This window comes from Aquila chrysaetos, chromosome 1 (genome assembly GCF_900496995.4).
Source record: "Aquila chrysaetos chrysaetos chromosome 1, bAquChr1.4, whole genome shotgun sequence".
Taxonomy (NCBI): domain Eukaryota; kingdom Metazoa; phylum Chordata; class Aves; order Accipitriformes; family Accipitridae; genus Aquila; species Aquila chrysaetos.
Window position 1 is genome coordinate 3,924,542 of NC_044004.1, and position 19,021 is coordinate 3,943,562.

General features: G+C 36.3%; 1 protein-coding gene across 2 annotated transcripts in view; it reads left to right on the forward strand.

Annotated features, from left to right (window-relative positions):
• The first annotated feature begins 662 nt into the window (after window positions 1-662).
• Window positions 663-19,021, forward strand: part of CTNNA2 (catenin alpha 2) — a 460,705-nt gene continuing 442,346 nt past the window's right edge. For both annotated transcript variants that reach the window (XM_030042992.2, XM_030043077.2), the window contains exon 1: window positions 663-769. In XM_030042992.2, the coding sequence (XP_029898852.1) occupies window positions 668-769 (102 nt within the window). In that variant the 5' untranslated portion in view covers window positions 663-667. The remainder of the gene's footprint in view (window positions 770-19,021) is intronic.

Consider the following 19,021-nt stretch of genomic DNA (forward strand, 5'->3'; position numbering starts at 1 on the left):
ATCCATCTGCTGTGGGGTTGGGTCCTCCATGGCCTGCAGTAATACCTACTCCGATGTGGTCCTCCATGGGCTGCAGGGAAATACCTGCTTCACCATGGTTTTCTCCACAGGCTGCAAGGGAATCTCTGCTCCGGTGCCTGGAGCACCTCCTCCTCCTTCTCAGACTTTGGGGTTTGCGGGATTCTTTCTCACACTTTCTGTACCTCACTCCTCATGATGCCAGGCAGCGTTTTGTCGTTTCTTAAATGTTTTTTTCCCAGAGGTGTCACCAGCGTCGGGGATGGGCTCAGCTGTGTCCTGTGGTGGGTCCGTGCTGTGGCCAGCATGGGGCAGCCCCTGGCCTCTTCTCACAGAGCCCACTTTGCAGCCCCCTCCACTACCAAAACACCCAATACAACATGTATGCAGCACGATAGGGTATCTATTCTTAAGGGGGATAGGAGGGAAAAAAATTCTGAATATAAATGTTTAAGCACTCGGTGGATGTGGCAGTGGTGCACCTGGGAGTACTTGGGAGTAGAGGAACACTGGCAAGATTATGGAGAAGTATTTTGTATGTGAACAGGAACAGCGTATATGCTATTCGCTAAATAAATTATATACAGTATTTGGATATTACACTAATAATTTTCACGGATGTTGTGTAATCTTGTCTGTTCTAGGGAGTATGACTTCTGCAACATCACCTATCATTTTGAAATGGGACCCCAAAAGTTTGGAAATCAGGACTCTCACAGTAGAGAGGCTATTGGAGCCACTCGTTACCCAGGCAAGTATCTTTGATTTGTTTTGCTTCTTCCTTTTAGCCTGATGCTATATTTACCCATTTTACATAATTATCTTAATAACCTTTGATAATAAAAACTTGAACAGTTTTTGTTCATTATCTCTAGTGGAAAGCTCTGTTCAAAGATGTTTAGAAGTTCTTGTTCTAAATAATTTATAGTCTCAAAGTATGAGCAGGAATACAGTAGCAACAACTATTTACTTATGTTTGTCTTTTAAAAGCAGTTTAGAAATTTATGAAACAGTCAATTTAAGACAGGGTTCTGACTGAGTACATACCGTTGGTTTGTTATTATACCATGGCAGATGGGTTCACATTAAAAACAAACAAAACCAAGCAACCAACCAAATTAAAGAAACTATTAAAACCTGTTTCATTTCATGCTGTGATCGATTAGGAGTGTATGCTCAACCAGTTATCTTTCAACTGAGTCAAATTTGCTAATAGAACCTAAAACATTGTCCAATGGTCTAAAAAGAGCAAGATGAAAGTGATGTTAGGTAATATGTATAATTTATATATTAGTGTTATCCAGCTTTTAACCAGGTAGACCAGTTTCTTTATCGTCAGAGAAAACCTTTGCATGTCCATGCATATCAGGTTTCCTGTGTCTGAACAAATTTACGTCTGCTGTGAGTGCACGCACAGGGGCAGGAGCTGTGTGGTCCAGAGAAATATGGCAGTAGACATCAAACTTCTGTCATCATCTGTACGATTTGCTGAGCCCGTGGCCTGGTGCCTTTGTGTCCCTGAGTTGCTGTTAGTAATGGGGAGCTGGTTACATGATTTTATCCTAGTAAGCTTCAAAATGCGTAGCTCCTTTGTTTAAAATACACACACAAGTAGTTTTTCTTCTAGGAATGCTCATTATATTAAAAATGAATGCCAGCTAACCCCATCTGTCCATCCACCTGTTACTAATAATTTTCTCATAGACATCGTGGATCTTAAGATTGATCTTCTGGATAGAAATGTAGGCCTTCTTTTGAGTGTGAGACCAGACTTGATGTTTTTGTTTTCAGAATAAAACAGAGATAAAATGTAAATCGCTACTCCTTTAATTGCCCCAAAAAGATGTCTCTGTATGGTTTCTGTGCTCCCTACAGTGAGTCACTTTCCAAAGAAATTACACCTATTCTTTCTGTGTTTTTGAAAAAAAATTACATTATCTTTCTACAAATTATTCTGGACATGAAAGTCTCTAACAATGTACACAACTTTAGAGACTCAAAGGCAGAGATATCCATTTCATTTCACATAGCTGTTGATATCATGGTAATTAACTTTTCATTATAAACTTTGGTAATTTTGTTGTTGATATGGAAGACGGACTAAAATCCTGAATTCATTTTGATACCAACTGAAAACGAGGTTACGAGCTCTCTGTTATTCTGATTCTCGTGTTGGCATAGGAAGTGAAGCTGCTGTGAACCATGATCTATTGTGAAAAAAGCAAATTACTGAGTCTTCTGTGAGTGAATTTCCTGTTTTCCTTTCACTTTGTTTTATTTTCCAACACCTTGCCCAGAAAAGAGAATACATCAGCCAAGAAGTGAAAGTACCATTGTAATTTCACAGTTTCTCAAGTTGCTTGGGTTAACTTTTGGTTTAGCTAGAGCTATGTTTGATAGAACGCCTCAACAAATGTAAATAAAGAAATTACAAGTTGAACTACGTGGATTTCTTCCATGGTGGAAACTAAGGTGCCCAAGATCCTTACTTTCATATTTTGATGAGGAACAATGTATTTCTATTTTAGTAGTATGTCAAGAAGACTAGAGAAAATAAAGTGCAGTCAAGAGGGGGTAGAGAAATGTTGGGATATTATTTTATTCAATGTTTATGAATATTTCTGTTCCGATTTCTTCATTTCATAGGTTTCTAGATAGAATGGACATATAAAAACCCCTTTTTGAATATGTAATTTAATTTGTCATATTAGAGAAATAAATAGTTTTGCTTATTTTCCTCTACTTTGAATCCAGTAAAGTATGGTTGACTACAGCATGTTTTTGTGTGTGCACAAACGTAATCACGAAAGCTTCAAGTGATGAGAAATGTGCTACCTTCAGATTGTGTTTATCTGTTGCGTTTTTAGCTTAAGTTATTCAGCTGCTTTTTCTGTTTTTCTCAGATAAGTTAATGATCATCCCAGTTTAAAGGCTTTTCTTTTTTCTGCTTAAAATTGCATATACAGTCTGGTCAAGTCAAGATTAGTATCTCGTTTACCTGTTTGGGCTTAGATTGCAATCTGCCTATGCAGTGACAACCTCCACAAGACACCATGTGCACATTCCACATGCAAAGATTTGGATCGCCTTAAAGAGTTTCAAAGCGCTTTCATTTCTAAAGAGAACATCTAATTTGTAAGTTTATCTTGGCAAATGAATAAATACATAAATATTTAATCCCTGTTCAGTTTGAACTCTGAAGTCCACTGTAGATTCATAAGAGCTGCTTAACTCAGAAATCATAGAGAAGTGAAGTTCTTCCATAAGTCATTAAAAATAGGTCACTGGATAGAAGAGAGAGATTTAATGGCCACAAAATGCAACAGAACTGTGCTGCACAAGTTCCTGAGCAACCTGATCTGTCTTTGAAGGCAGCCCTACTTTGACCAGGACTTTGGCGTAGATGACGTCCTGAGGTCCCGTACAGCCACAATTTGTCTGCTTCTGTGATTTCTAGCACCACCAAGACAAATCCATGTTTTATTTTGGCATTCACACCTGAATATTTAGAGTACCTTCTTGTTGTCCAAGCTGTCTATAGTTTTGGAGAACGCATGAAAAAACAGAAATGGATGTACGCAATCTTTGGGCTCCAAAAAATGCTAATCAAGCCTTTTGTATCTGTGTGTGTGTGTGTGTGTGGGGGATTTAGGCTCTGAACTCAGTTTATATATATAGGCACACGAGTGACAGATTTTCCAATGGTGGTGCATCCACTGATTTCTACTGAAATTTTGGGGAATAATACAGAAATGCGACGTGGATTTGAAAAAGAACACCTCAGTGAATCAGGAGAATGGTGCAGTAAAACTGAATTTTAGACAAGCTCATTAGTGTTCCAGATGAGAAAATATGGATAAACCTATGAATTGATTTGGAAGAAATTATAAGAGAGGAAGGTTTTCTGAGCTCGAGGCAAAAAAAAAAAAAGAAATCCATTAACTGATCATGAGAATGCATTAGAAATGACAGAATTGCATTTATTCTAGGAAGCCCTGAACTAGCAAACTAATTAAAACTTTCCCTGGTTGTCAGAGATGTAAGAGTCTTGGAGCTTGCTGGGGTACCCGTTTCCCCAGTGCTTGTCATGTTTAAAGAGTAACAGATATGCCCTGCCACATGTCTTTTATCATATTACCATTATTGAGATTTTATAAGAAATGTGGGATTGAAAAATTTATTAGAATTTCTGTTCTCAACAATACTGAATTTAATAATTGAAATATGTTTCTTTTGTCTGGCTTCAATGTCACAATTAGCTAAAAATAGAAGGTAATTGTATTTATTGCTAGTTTTGTTTTCCGAGAGTTTATAACAGCTAACCTTTTTTACTGTAAATCTTGTAATTTTTAATTCTATGAATTTTTTATAAGGAGATGTATAACTGAAATATGTCCTCAAGGGTTACTGCCTCTTATTCTCACCTTCATGCATAGTAACCAAAATGAATTACCATTTTATTTGTTAGACTGTGGATGGTTTTCATAAGAAAAAAGAATTACATTTTTAGGAAGGGCTTAACTGCCATTACATAATATTTTATGTGTAGCTGGAAAATAGCACTTGTGGAGGTCGCCATGAGGACTTGGGTTATTTTTTTTTGTTTCTGGTGGTTTTGTGTAATAATGAAATACAAATATGAATACAAGTTATATATGTTAAGGAGAGAAAAAAAAAAACCACCACCAAAACTGAACCGTAAACCAGGAACATCAATGCAATTTTTTTTGGAAAAACACCAAAAATACTCATGTGTGAACACATGAATGAAAAGATGGAGTTATATATAATTTTTGAAGATAAGATTTGCTCTTCTAATAAGATTTCAATTTTCTAGTGTCAATCTGTGGTTTTTGTTATTTTTTCCTAGGTATTTTAAATAGCAGTGTGGCTGGTTTACAAATGTGCCTTTATTACCAGAGCCATGCAGCAGTTGTGCCTTTTAGGATCTTTAAATTTTTAGATTATTATGTATTATTACAGAATTTTCACAATAACACAAATAATGGTGAGTGTTCCTGTTGCAGATTTTTTCATGACTGATTATGTTTTCCTTCACTATGACACATTTTTGTCCTTCTAGATTTGCTGTGAAGAGACAATTCTGAATTGCAGTGCATGTTTTTTTTTTTCCCCAATAAATTTAAGATGCCCATTACAGTAGCTTAGAATGAAACAATAGTATGTCATAAGGCAGACAAAAATAATTGATTAATGATTTTGCATTTTTTTTGTATGTAGTATCACACAGTAAAATTAAGTACATACATCTATAAAATAAACAAGTCATTAGATAAAATTCCAAGTAGTTTTAATTAGTGCAATTTATTTAGAAAATCATAATAATTATGGCTGCTGTTATACTTCATGAACTTGTGCCTAATCTAATCCCTTGTGCACTGTATTTGGAAAAAGGACCAATTTCTATTTTGCCATGAGAAATATAAATATATTCCCAACCATTCCAGTTAATTGGCTATTATTTATATTCAGTGTACCTTGTTTTTATTGCATTTGAAACCTAAATCTGGTGTGCTAACTAATCTCCACAGGAAATATATTATTAATTACTATTGTCAGGGAGCTGCACCTGAACCACACCTACGCACGTACAGAGGAGGCTTTCCTTTTGCAGGATTTGTGAATATGTATGCATGTTTCAAACAATTTTGAGAAAAGTTGAGTAGCTGGTAACAGAGCACTGTATGCCTGATACACATTCCACCTGTTTTAGTAATTGTGCAGAATTTTTGAGCAATTTCTCTATCTGAGAGCTGGATTCAGCTGAACTCATCTTCAAGACAGACCTAAGGAAAAATGAAGTTTTGAAACTTGTCTAGCCATTTTCCTAACCGTATTCTTTTCTTGCATACGGTTTTCTTGCAACTCTTTCCTGGAATAGTTTTCAGAAATGGTGTTCTTGCCCAGGATTTCCAAACTCTAAGCAAGAAGATCAAACTAATGCGAATAATTACTGTAATATCTTTCTTCTGCTTGTGTCCTTGAAGACGTATAGCAGGATGCAGTGAAGCAGAGCTGAGCTTTTTTCTGTCCTCAAACATACTACTCAGCAGGTTCTTAACAATCCTGTTGATTTAATTGGGGTCATCGCTGGAGAAGGGGAACATCTAAAGGTTTTGAGGGAAAATTGGCTTTGGTTGCATTTTTAGTTGATTCTTTTCAGTTTGCTTGAAAAGCATTTATATGTTTTGTTTTTTTCAGAATATCTTGTGCGCTACATGCCACTTCCAAAAATCCTCACAGTCAACAAATGTATTGGCAAGTTACAGTCTTTTTCTTTTACGTCAAAAATGCTAATTAAAGCAGGATAGGTATATCGGCTTATGTTTAAAAAGATGACTGCATAGTTGAAAGCTGGTGGCCTTGTTAGAAAAGAAGTAATGGATTTTCATTGTGGCTGATAAGCAATTTCTTGTTGGTATCATAAACTTATACTTACTGAAAGTTTGACACGTTTTTTCCAGTGGTTAAAATAAAAGACTTCAAAATTATTGTAGCATATATAACTGCTAATATAATAATTTATATAACTAGAATAGTTCTAAGTCTGGGATATTTTTGTAATGTAATTGAGTGCTTTAACAGGGGGTTAACTTGAACAAAATGCTTTTAATATCACCAAATGCATTAAAAATAAATAATGTCAGTCACACACTGTATGAGCAGGGCGTTGGTATGGTTTGTTAAGCAGAAACTTCAAAATAGCTCTTATGATATCCAACTGAATGTGAGCTCATAGTAGCAAAAGATAATATGATCCTTAAGTGGATCAGCTGGTGGGTATAAAGTGTATTTAGTGAGGCAGCATTATTATAACATAGCATTAATGAGATTATTATTGTAAGGATTCCCCATTCTAAAAAATATGTTGACAAATTGGAAGGAGATCAGAGAAGAATTATGTGAATGATTTGAGTTTTGTCCTTTAATGGCAGTCTAAAGACTTTGCATGTATTTCATTTATATGCAGGCTTATCAATAAAAAGAAATTGTCTTAATTTAACTGGCGGTATAGATTTTAGGACTGTTTCTGGTAGCATTTACAGTGTAACTAATATTCTAGAAGTAATTTAAACTAAATTCAAATATGGGATTCACATCCTGAAACTGAAACATACCAACATCAAACTGATATTCAGTAGGAATTTTGGAATAAGTACTTATGGGAGTAGGCTGTAGTAAGTTAAGAGTTATTATGATCTTAACCAGTATACATTTATGTATGAGCAAAAAGTTTTCTTGTAGTGAAAGGTTTTTTTAATCTGACAAAATCCTCTGGCTGGAAACTGAAATAATAAGTAAATATAAACTGTAAATAAACTGTAAATAACATACAAGCTGGAATAGTTCTCCTGGAATGGGCAACTCAGTGCTACCAGAATCTTTGATTAAGAACAGGACATATTTTTGAAGGACATGCCTTAGGTCTACCTGGGAGAAGAATTACTGGAAGAACAACCAGCTGCAATAATGGGACTTCTCACTTTGTGAATTGAGGAGGAAGCAGGAGCAGGATTGCTTGTTTTCTGTCATAGATCAGATTTGCCAGGCAAAAGACAAAATAGATACGCACAACCTATGTGATTAAATATGTAGGCTTCTAATGACTTTGGAAGCAATTTGGATATTAAAGTTTGTAATCCGTCTTAGCTTCATTCTTGAGAGTGATGTAAAAATCTTACTTGCTTTCTTATTTTTCATTAACTTAATTTGCTGTATGTCATCAATCCGCAGAAGTTAGAAGGGCTACAAAATAATCCTGATTACAAAAAGAATACGCTAATTACAAGATTTTGCTTTGAGGTGTTAATTAGCCTAATTATAATAGATCCGTGTTCTGAAAAGCAATGGCAATTTTTGTTCCATTTCCCTTTAATACGTATTTCTGAAGAATAACTGACTTATTTGCAGTTCAAAGAATTCAGGGCATGGATATGTGGATCTTTTTTTTTTTTTTTTTTTTTTTTTTTTTTTGTTTCCTATGTTAATTTCTTTGGACTATTGATTCCAGTGGGTGCCTACCTTTTAATGGATCCAAATACATTTTTTAGCGATCTTTGAATGTTTTATAAAATGCAATAGTATGGAACTAGAGAGGTTTGAGCTTTCAGTGTATTTTAAACAAGACATTGATTTTCAGCCAGAGAAATTTAGAAAAGTATTGAAGTATTGCCTTAAGCGCATGGTGTAAATTACCATATTTAGTTTCCTGTTTGGTAAATAAATTTTCAGTATCTCTTCCCACAACCTCATAAGTGGTCAGTGTTCCTGAATATTATGTGTTTGAGCAGCAAATGCTCAGATTGTGAAGAAATGTCCTCTTCTACTTGTCTCTTTCAATGGGATGATTAATATTTTTCCCTTGATATGTTGAAGTTTCTCTCTTATTAGTATATTTCTGTGTACTACTGTAGCCATTCGGTACTCATTGATGAGACTTCTGAAACCTTTTACTACTGTATAATGGGGCTATTAAGCATATGTAACTCATGCTTAGCGTATTCAACACAGATGTGTTCAATATTGTGCAGATGACCTTTGAAGAATACACAAGCAATATTGCTCTGCTGAGTAGAAATTTTCCTTTTTGTAGAGATCTCTTTTTAAGAATAAGTCTTTTTAAAATCCTAAATGGAGTCAGTACTAGAATTTTCATTCTCATTTAGTTTGTTGGGTCAGTGTGGAGCAAGGGACTAGTTTCTCAAATTTTCACTCTTGGCCGATTGTTAGCTCATAAATAAAAGGCTATTCAGCAAAAAAAGCATAATCATAACAAAGTAGCCCTGACACCTTATTTTATGAGAGTATTTTTCTTTAGAAATTAGTTTTGAAGATGAAAATAAATGGAATTGATTATGCATACCATTTTAAACCAAGAAATACAGCTTAATTTCAGCTTAAGAAATTGTTAGTGTGGAAGAGGATAAACCAAAAATAATTCCTCACCTGCTAAAAGTTAGTGCGGACGTGACCCTTCAGATTGCGCTCAATCTTCTCTCCTGTGCCAAATCACCTGCCGCGGCACTGATATTTGGTATGCGTGCCTTAGCAGTGTCCTGTCCGTGTCCCTTGCTCTGGGCTGTGCCTGACGTGGTGGATCCTGGAGCCGAAGAGCGGCGGCAGCAGCCTGGCGTAGCCCCTCGTTCTGTCACACAGCCAAGGACGCTTGGTTGTTGACCTGGGATCTTGCACAGCTTTCACGTGACGTGACTCGCATGATCCAACATTTGAAGATTTTTTCCCACCTTTTGCCCCACCTTGAAATCTCTTGACAACATACGGCGTATTCAGCCTGTGTTTCCTTTTTCTGTTTGTTTGCTTTTTCACCCCAAACTTTGGCCTGTCAGCATGCATTTGGGATGGAGGGGTGGGGAACGGGTGAATCCTTGACTTTGTCTTCCTGACAGACCGGGTCAGGTACTTTCTCTGACTTACTAGGGAGCACTTGTCGCACCAAGTCCAGGTGTAGTGTAATTCCCTTCTCCAAGCAACAATGAGATTGGGAGTCAGTCAACCTTTCAAAGTTAGTTCATGATCCTTAGGATATACAACCATATACTGACCATTCAGATTGTGAAATCACAAGCTAGCCCTGTGCTTGTGAGCATCGTATTACGAGACGTGCACTTTCTTGTTCTAAAACCTTATCTGCTTGTACAAATGGTTAAACTGTAAGTTTTTAGAGAAGGATTTTGGGGAAATGAGATTTGCAATAGGAATTAATTTTCCTGATTCCTTTCATTTTGCTCTATAGAAATGAAAATGTATTGTATCTGCTTATGTTAATAGTAAATTCTTTTATTAGAAGGTATTCATGTAGAAGCATAATGAATCCAGTGTACTGAATGGCTACTGAATATTGAGTTGTTTCCAGGGGATACATATTAACCTATTCAATTTTTCCCAGCAAATTACACATATCTGCTCTCTGTAGTGCGGAACGATTAAGCTTTTACTACTCTGCTTGAAATACTTTAATTGCCAGGTACATTTTTGCTTTTCTGAAAAGGCAATTGGCTCAAAAAATTGAGGGAAATGCATGTGTGAGGCACAACATATGTATTTTTTTCTTTACTGTCTTCTACTCAGTCCCTATTCTTTAAATCTGCTTCCTTCATATGTTCCACCACATAAGATCTCTTTGAATGTTTCCATAAACCTGCAATATTTATATTTTTTATTTCTTTTTAAACTGAGGGACTCAGTGCTTCCATGTGTGTGCAGTATGATACTGTTGACTACTGGAATGTGATGGATTAAAAAAGCTTGTGGTAGTGTTTTTATCCTTTATAGAAAAGGAAACGGGCTTTATTTGAGAGGTTCCTGTGTGACACAACTGAAGTATTTATTAGAGTAACTGAAAACATGCAGGTGTATTCTTAGTGGAGTACTGACTATGATCAGTTAGTTCATTTTATAATGTGGTCCATGCCCTGTAAAATAAGCTTTTCTTTGTGAGTCACTTAATGTGAAGAATAAATTCACCGTCAAATTGAGTTTCTGAAGTTTCTGGGAGTTTCTGAATTCAACGGCGTTCTAGCTTGTTTGTTCAAGATGTATCTGGGTTACATCATTTGTTTCCAACCAGAAATGAATGCCACTTTACAGACATGCCTTCTCATCCAGAGCATATTTTTAATTGCATTATTGCAAGTATGAAGAATTCAGGAAAGATAATTTAATTGTGTGTGTGTTTGGACACAGACCAAGAAAGTCCAGGCTGTGAGCTACATCTGTCCACTCCCCCATGCGGCAGACATATCTGGAGACAGAAGTTTCTACTTCCTTGCTAGCTTGCTTGGACAAGTAAGGAGTTAGGAATGTTATTTTCTATTTTCATATGATGGTTGCTATCTTGTTGCTGGAGGCTTTCAGTCTCTTTGTTAGGGACTTTCCTGTGTTCCCGGCTTGGTTGCCTGTGTCTCAGGTTTTCTTGGGTTCGTCACACGCAGTAAAGCCAGGTAGAAAGCTGCAGTGCCATATCATGGAGAGTGAAAAGTTGGGCTTCTGTTCTCAATCAAGGTAAAATTTAGGAGCCTCAGCACTTTATCAAATGTACTTTATCATCATTCCTCAGCCGTTGTTAGTTTGGACCATTACTTGAAATTGAAAAGGCCAGACCTGGTTTTGAAGTACGCATACCTGCTAACATGGCAGGCCACAGATTTTTGTTATTAATTACCCCTGTTACACAAGTATTATAAATTCTTTGGGCAGAATTATTGAAGTTGTATGTATTCCCATTACTGCCTCTCAACTTTGTTGATAGACACGTACCAGTAGTATAATAGACAGAATGGAGTGATGCAGCTCAAAGCTATTTCTTTTTCTCTCTCAAAGGGCATCTTGTGATTGCTTCTCTTTATTTATGTTTTAGTTTGTTTTGAATATTTTGTAGAACATAGTGAGAGATTTTTGTTAAAGAAAAAGGTGGGGAGGGTAGTTTGTGACGCTAATAAAATTGCAGCAGTTGTACTGGTCTTCAGGGTCTTTAGTCTCCTATAAAAATTGACTTTCTTCTTGCAGTAGACGAACTGCAAGAGTGGAAATTATTATTGCATTCACCATCCTAGAGCTTTTGCAGGTGTATAAATTTTACTGAACAGAAGTTACTAAGCACTTTGAAACTGAAGACTGAAATTTTGAGCTCAATATAGTAGTCACTGCATAATATTTTATACATCTTTAATGAAAGCTTAGTAATGTGTAAGTTCTTCACACCTCTCAACCTTTTTCATTGAACTAAAAACATTCATGAGTAAAATTGGTATAATCAAGTTATACAATTGTGTTCTCTTTTCAAGTGATTGGCCCTGCAGCTTTCTCTTTAGACTTTGAGTATCCTCAATTAATGTGGGGGATTTTGCCTTTCCTGGTTGTAGTTTTTGTGGGGGATTTTTTTGTTGGTTTGTTTGGGTTTGTTTTGGTTTGTTTTTTTGGTGGTTTTTTTTTTTTTCCCTTCTTTTCTTTGTTTTGTGACTGTTTTGTTTTTACAACCCAGCAATAGCCCTGTGGGCTGGATGAGCCAGCAATGACATTGAACACCCGTAGATCATTTATTTTACATCTCTCATGTAAATGAGATAGGAAGCCCACATTATCAGTTTGTTCTGAGCAGTGTGAGTTTTGTGTATAATCAAATAGTTAGAAAGGTGTATTTTTATACATACTTTTGTCAGTAGAGAAATTCTAAAACAATTATGTCAGAGACTAAGTCAGAATAAATTAATACGCTTATATGATTCTTCCCTATTCATTAACTGTGATGCTCCTAAAGCTGATTTGCCTTGAAGCGGGATGCATCCTTCAGAGGTCTTCTGTCTGCAACCTTTCCTCCAAGTCTGCTGGGAAGCAAGGGAAACAAGACTGACATTTTTGTCTCTGGGGAAGCAGATATAAGCTACCACCGATTGTAACAGGAGAGCTGCGATGGGATCTGCAGATGTCTCTGTCAATGCTCTTGTGAGCTGATGCCCATAGAAGTCCTATTAAGTAACCAATAATTTGGTGCTTAACTCTTTTGGAAATGGGATCACTACTCCTGTGAGAAATCAAAGTGCAAGTTGCTATAAGTGGCGTGGCCCCGAGTGCTGGTCAAGAGAGCTTTTTGGTCTTATGCTTCTAATAATCATCAGCTGAAGAAGGTACATGCTAATGCACTGTTCACATGTAGTTGTTAATCCATTACTCCATTAATTCCTTATTCACTACAGTCCCTCTGCTACTTGAGACCAAGGACTTCAGTGACTGCAGCTTGCACTTTTATCTGGACTACTGTTCTCTGGTGCTCTACCTTTTATTTCTGTTCTAAAATCTTGCATAGTGTTGAGTGACTTATTAATAGGTGCATTCCACAGTCACTTCCAATTGAGGTTATGGACTCAGCCAATATAAAGCAATATAAAGAGAGGCCACTAGAATAGCCAATGGTCATACCCAGAATATGTTTTTTGGGCGTCCTTGGAAAAACAATCAAACCCTATCATTTTTGGGTACTGTTTTCTTAAATCTCAATTCTGAAGAAGCATTTGGCTTTCTAAAATGTTTTAAAAAATGCAAAAACCTTGGTGCTTCTCAGGAGTCTGTATTCTGATAGCAGAGAAGTCATTTTACAGAGAGTATTTCTCTGTCCCATATTAGAATCAGGTGCAACTGCAGAGCTGCTATAAAGGTCAAAAACCTTGACCTGAAATGATTATCTGCTACTGCTTCTGCTGACCTACAGCTTGTAGCTTCCACTGGACTTGATACCAAATGTTAAGTTGTGACAGGGAAGCCGAAGGATCTTTAAGTTTAGGTAATGTAGTCCTCTCATCTCCTTGTCCTCCTGGCCTCCCCTCCAATCCTTTGCTTTTGCCAATTGCTTGCTTTTGTCCCCAGGCACCATTCCGTTCCAAAATAGCAATAAAACTTATGAACTGCATGTCAAGAAAGTGTGATTAAATACTTTTGAACTGGAAGGAAAACTGCTGAAAATATTTAAGTTCTCACTCTTTATGGAATGGAAATTTAGTGAAGAGAAACAGCTTTAGAACTTTGGAGGTGATGGTTTTAGAAGTTTAATTTCAGTTTTTAGCTTCCTATAGTAATTTTATGCAGGACTGTCTTCCTACTCCCATGTGACCAGACCATTTCTGTCTAATCCTTCAAATACTTTCCTTGGCCAAACAATTTCTAGTTATTACATCATCAGTCTATGTCCTGTGGTAATTTCTTCTCTTTTTTCTTCCTCCCTATTCTTCCTGGTTATAATATCTGGGTACTCTAGGTTCTTTTAAAATCATTGCCTTAAAAAAATCGCTGCTCCTTTTAACCCAGAAATTCTTGTGCTTTTCTTCAGGCCACAGTCTGTGGTGGTCCGTGTTTTTCTCTGTCAAACTCTTAGCAGGTCCTTGCTTTTACAGTAGGTACGTCAGTAGTTTCTTAAGGCTCCCATGGTAACATCTGGTTCCTAGGTACTTCTTCACTCTTCGCTCCGACACAGCTTTTGGTCTAGTGTGTTTTTATTACAGAAAAGGGCAGGAATCAGCAGGGTTGCATTTTTTGGTTTAGAATTTCCTGTTTTAGAGAAAATTATTTAGGTTAACAGGCTGTTGGGTCTGAATTCATCGGCTGGTTAATATATTGAGTTTCATAAGTCTTATTTAAGGAAATCTCATTCATTCATTGGGCAATCAGTCATGTTACAAATGTTCTGTATACTTGGCAGTCTGAGCTGCACATTTAATTACAAATTTTCCATTGAACTGCTGGCAAATATTTAGGTAATGTATACTCTTTATGAGTCAATTCTGTTGCAGTGAGTCAGCTGCTCTTCTAACGTGCATGTCTTTCACTGATGTGGCCATCAGAAAGCTGAGGCTTCAAAAGCCACAAATTAAGAAGATATGTATTCGAACGTAATATATCCTTTTTTTATATCCCTTTCCTCCATCGCACTACCCAGTACCATACAGAACATTATCTTCATTGATTTCCGTGTCAGTGGTTACTGTAAGCTTATATGATGTATACTTTGAGGTTATATGGTTTGCTATGTAGGTATGTGATCCTGTCACTGTGCACTCTCTATATGAGATGATATATTTGTCACCGAAGTATCTGAACACTCTGCAAGAAGCTTATTTAGCCAGAAAATGAATATGTATAATCAGCATGTAATTTCACAAAAGTCCAACAGGGAAGCGTATGCTGGGTTTCTGCATTTCCATTTATGTAGGGTGGAACTATCAAAAAGCTAATTGTTTCATAAAAATGTGCCTTATGCTAGATTCATTAAGTTCCACTTTTGTCCACTGAGAGTGTGTGGGCAACTCTAAGATTCATAAAAACTTTATTAACATTTATAATTACATTTTATATTACTGCATAACTTATTTTTACTTTTCATGAGATTTTTATGATGTTGCTTGTCCTTGTAAATTTATTTACTGCAGTCTAAATTAAGTAAATCTCATACAAGATACTGAAGGACTTTATATAAATAACATGATCAAAGGGTTTTTTATTGAGTTTTATTCTTGTTTGACACATTTTCTTTTTAAGCAACTAAATCTATATATTTGAAATGTTTCTGAGACAATACAGATCTAGGTTTAATAGATTCTGGGTTTAATAAAGATTCTATCTTGATATAAGGTGCATATATGAAAAAATACTACCATTTTATAATACATTTTCCATATGGATCAAGTCAACATGTTCTGTTGACCATATTGATCAATTCTGATTAACCACCTTAGCACTGAATATTCAATTACTTTTATGGCAAGAGTCACACATTACTCAGATATTTTTCCTTTTATAGGAGACCTTTTAGAAGGGTGTTGTCCGTTGTCATCATCCCCCCCCGCCAAACAAACAAACAAACAAAAAGAAAAGTTTTACTTCATCAGATTGGTTAGTTCTGGTCCTAAATGAATTTGGAAAATATATTTTGTATATTTTTTTTTCCCCCGTGTAAGACGTTATATTATATTGCATTCCCGAGCACAGTTTATGTTCTAAAATTGGTTCTACCTAGAGATGAAGTCCGTATGATAGTTCATTATTTATCAGATATTTCTTATTGCCATATCATATTTATTCATTTAACATACACTTTATTTTTATAAGTTTTTCCACACAGGGAAACATAAGCCAACTGATCAATTCCCATGCAAGCGGTAGCAAGCCAGTCAGCCCATCTGCAGCTGGAGGGTTGTGGATTGGGCGTACTGGGAAGCAAGTGATGGGGAGCTGGGAAAACACAACACTTTGGAGACTAAGATGCCCATGGAACAGGTGCTCACAGAACAGTCTTGTCTTACTTATTCTGAGCACTTCATCCAAAACAAAGAAACTATTTTAAGACTTATCCTCCCAAGGTAAATTTTTATGACAACAATGTTGTCCCTGAGTCTCTTACCAGACTTGTATAAAAGATTAGCATAATCTAGTTATAATGAAAATCTGACCTGCTTTTGCCTTGCTTCCTAAATGGCTGATGGGGAAAAATCATTCCTAGATGAGACAGGTGAGCAGTCGTCTTAGTTCTTGAAAGAACAAAAAAAGCTGACAAAAAACTAAGTGTTTGGAGAATGCCATAGGCAATTTGAAATTTTTAAAGCTCGAAAGAGAGATTGCTGTTTTGTGAGGTCTTTTTTGAGGTGCTGTGGTACTGCAATGATGATATACCAATATGCTTTGAAATAAATTTTCTGTAAAACATTGGTGTTTGTTCCATAGGCTTTCACTAGTAGTTGTTTTTTTTCTGGAATGGTTGCCCAGCTGTGGGATACAATTATAATACATTCTCTTCATCCAAAGTTTATCAGCTAATCCAGAATCAGAATACATTGCAAGCATTACATTGTTATTACTGAGTTATGCAAAAGATGCTGGTTTAAGATCTGCATTACTTGTTATAGTCTGATATAGGAGAGTGAAATTTTTATTTTTGTTATGTATGGGTGAAAACCTGAGAATTTAGGAAAAGGTCCCGTGAGCTTTTGAATTGTTCCTGCTTATTGTTCATTTTGAGATTTCTGCAGTAGACAGATGTGGAAATCACTTGGCCACATTTTGGAAAATTTTCAAGTGGCAGTAAAAGCAAAACCAGCTATCGCCACATTCATGTTGGGCAGCCTTTTCTCCCTCTCACGCCTTCACAAATTGCATGTCTGCTATGCAAGAGATGGGGACACTGGGTCTCCTCAGCAAAAGGGCTGTAGGATATTGGCAAAATAATGTGTTTTGAGTAATACTGGTCTGGAAATGGTAAAACCATTGTTGATGATCCTCTTCACAAAAATGTAGTATATTATCTACATCTGGAATGGGAAACTTGAGCAAGCGGGAAGATAGAATTTCATGCATATTTATAAATACTTGAAAACAGAGTATTAGGAGTAGATTGTCTCAAGTCTAATACTTACTACTTATTTGTTTGTTTATGAGCTGAGAGTAATTAAAATTTCTACTTTCTACTTCTTACAAGTTTGTATTGTTAGAAATATTGTGGTTAAGAAGGTATCTTTCTCATTTACAATATGGTTTCTTATAATTCTGTTGCATGACTCTGGGATTTACTGGAAGCAATGCGCTAGTTCATTCTTACTTGATTTATGAAAACAATTGAAACTCCTGCTAATTCTCCTGTAAGTACTTGTTTAATGCTAAGTACATTCTTAAGTGCCATCCTGACTACAAGTATTTCCTTGAGATGGCTTCCTGATAAGAACTGTAACTTTCAGTCCCCTGTTTCTTTTCAGCTCTTGTTTGTTATGTTCAAGTGCCAGTTAAAAAGAAGAAAAAGAGGAAAAAAAAAAGAAGGGAAAAAAAAAAAAAAGCAGGATCCAATTCCTTTTAGCTTGTGAAAGTGGAAATCAATAGGGCTGTCCTGGATTGATTTTTGTACCTGTACTAAATAAATAGACATTTTTCTTAAGTGATACAATCTTAATTCTTTTTAGAGTTGTGTGACAACATTTGAAATGCTTACATTAACTTTGTTGTTAACATGTGGCAGCAAGTTGTCTATAAATAAATTAAAAAAAAAAATTACAACTGATAAAAGTATTAGCTTGTAGATTCTACAAGTATGCCTAGATTTATTTTAAATCACATATGCTTTTAGAAATTGATTCCTACAGGTAAATAAATGTAAAATCAAGTTATTCAAAGACTGAATAAATGCAAGTGCTTTTTCTTGTGAAGGAATGTTATAGATAGAACCCTTTTTTTTGTTTGTTTGTTTATTCTGTATTTTGGTAAAAGAGATATTCAAGCTTTAAAATTCTGTGTTTCTAGATCTTAGAATAAAAATTACATGGTATGACCATAACTATGCAGAGACTGCAAAAAGCTAATTAAAAAATGATGCTGCAGAAGAGGTGTTTGTTCCCTGCACATATGAGTAATGTTTTACATTACTCTTTCAGCTACTCTAACCCATCTTTGCTTTCATCACTCTCAAATGCAATAGCAGACTTGAGCAGATTTATTACCATTTGTTAACATATGAGTGGAGTTCAATGACCCGACCCAGTTGCCAGGCAATTTTTAAACAGATTTTTCAGGTGGGACTGAATATGTTTTTTAGTATACTGGTAGCCAAGAAATAATTTTTTGGTGGCAAAAAATCTAATTGGTTCTACTGAAATTTTCTTCAAACCCTGTAACATTATAACACACTGGCACAGAATTATCAGTGCTGGGAGATAGCCGCTGCGTCCAGGCAGCCCCTTTCAGAGGCAAAGTCCTGTTAAAAGCCAGCAAAAGAGATTTGATAAGACCCGATGCTTGTAAGGGCTGAGCTGTGGTTTGCCATGTCACCCGTCTTCACCAGTATCCAACAGCAGATATTTATGGGAGATTGTAAGGCTCAGTAAATGTGTAGAGATTACTGTCTTTGAACCATCGATGGGCAGGAGCCAAGACTTCCTCAGCCTCAGACTTGGGGGCAGAGAGGAGGGAGGAGAACAGAGAGTTCATCAAGGTTTCACTGGCATCACGAAGGTGTATGTGCAGGGAGGAAGATTTGCTCTCTGGTCACTCTTCTTCCTCGTTTTTTTGTTCCAGTTCCATGGCATCTGTTTTGAGGGAGTGATTTGAATCTCAGCTAGTAGTCAGCAACACTTTTTGTTGAGTTTGTGCAAGGGTATAAGAAATGTGGATACTTGCAATTACCTCCTGTAACAGGGACTAGACTTGAGTGAGTAAGGAGAACTTGGTGCCATGTATCTTGACTGCATTAAGACTTTTAATACTGCCTGAAATGGCTTTTTCAGGAGGAAGCCATGGTTTAGGTGAAACTGCTGTGAAATGAGATTTACTGCCAGGTTTCACTGTCAATACAGGTGAGTCAACCAAATGGTATTCTGATTTTTTCAGTATTTTAACTAATGCTCCAGACGATGGAATGGAGAGATGCCTACTACCCTTGCAGAGAACACCAAGCTAGAATTGGGGCTGTAAGCATGCTGGTAGACAGAATTAGGAG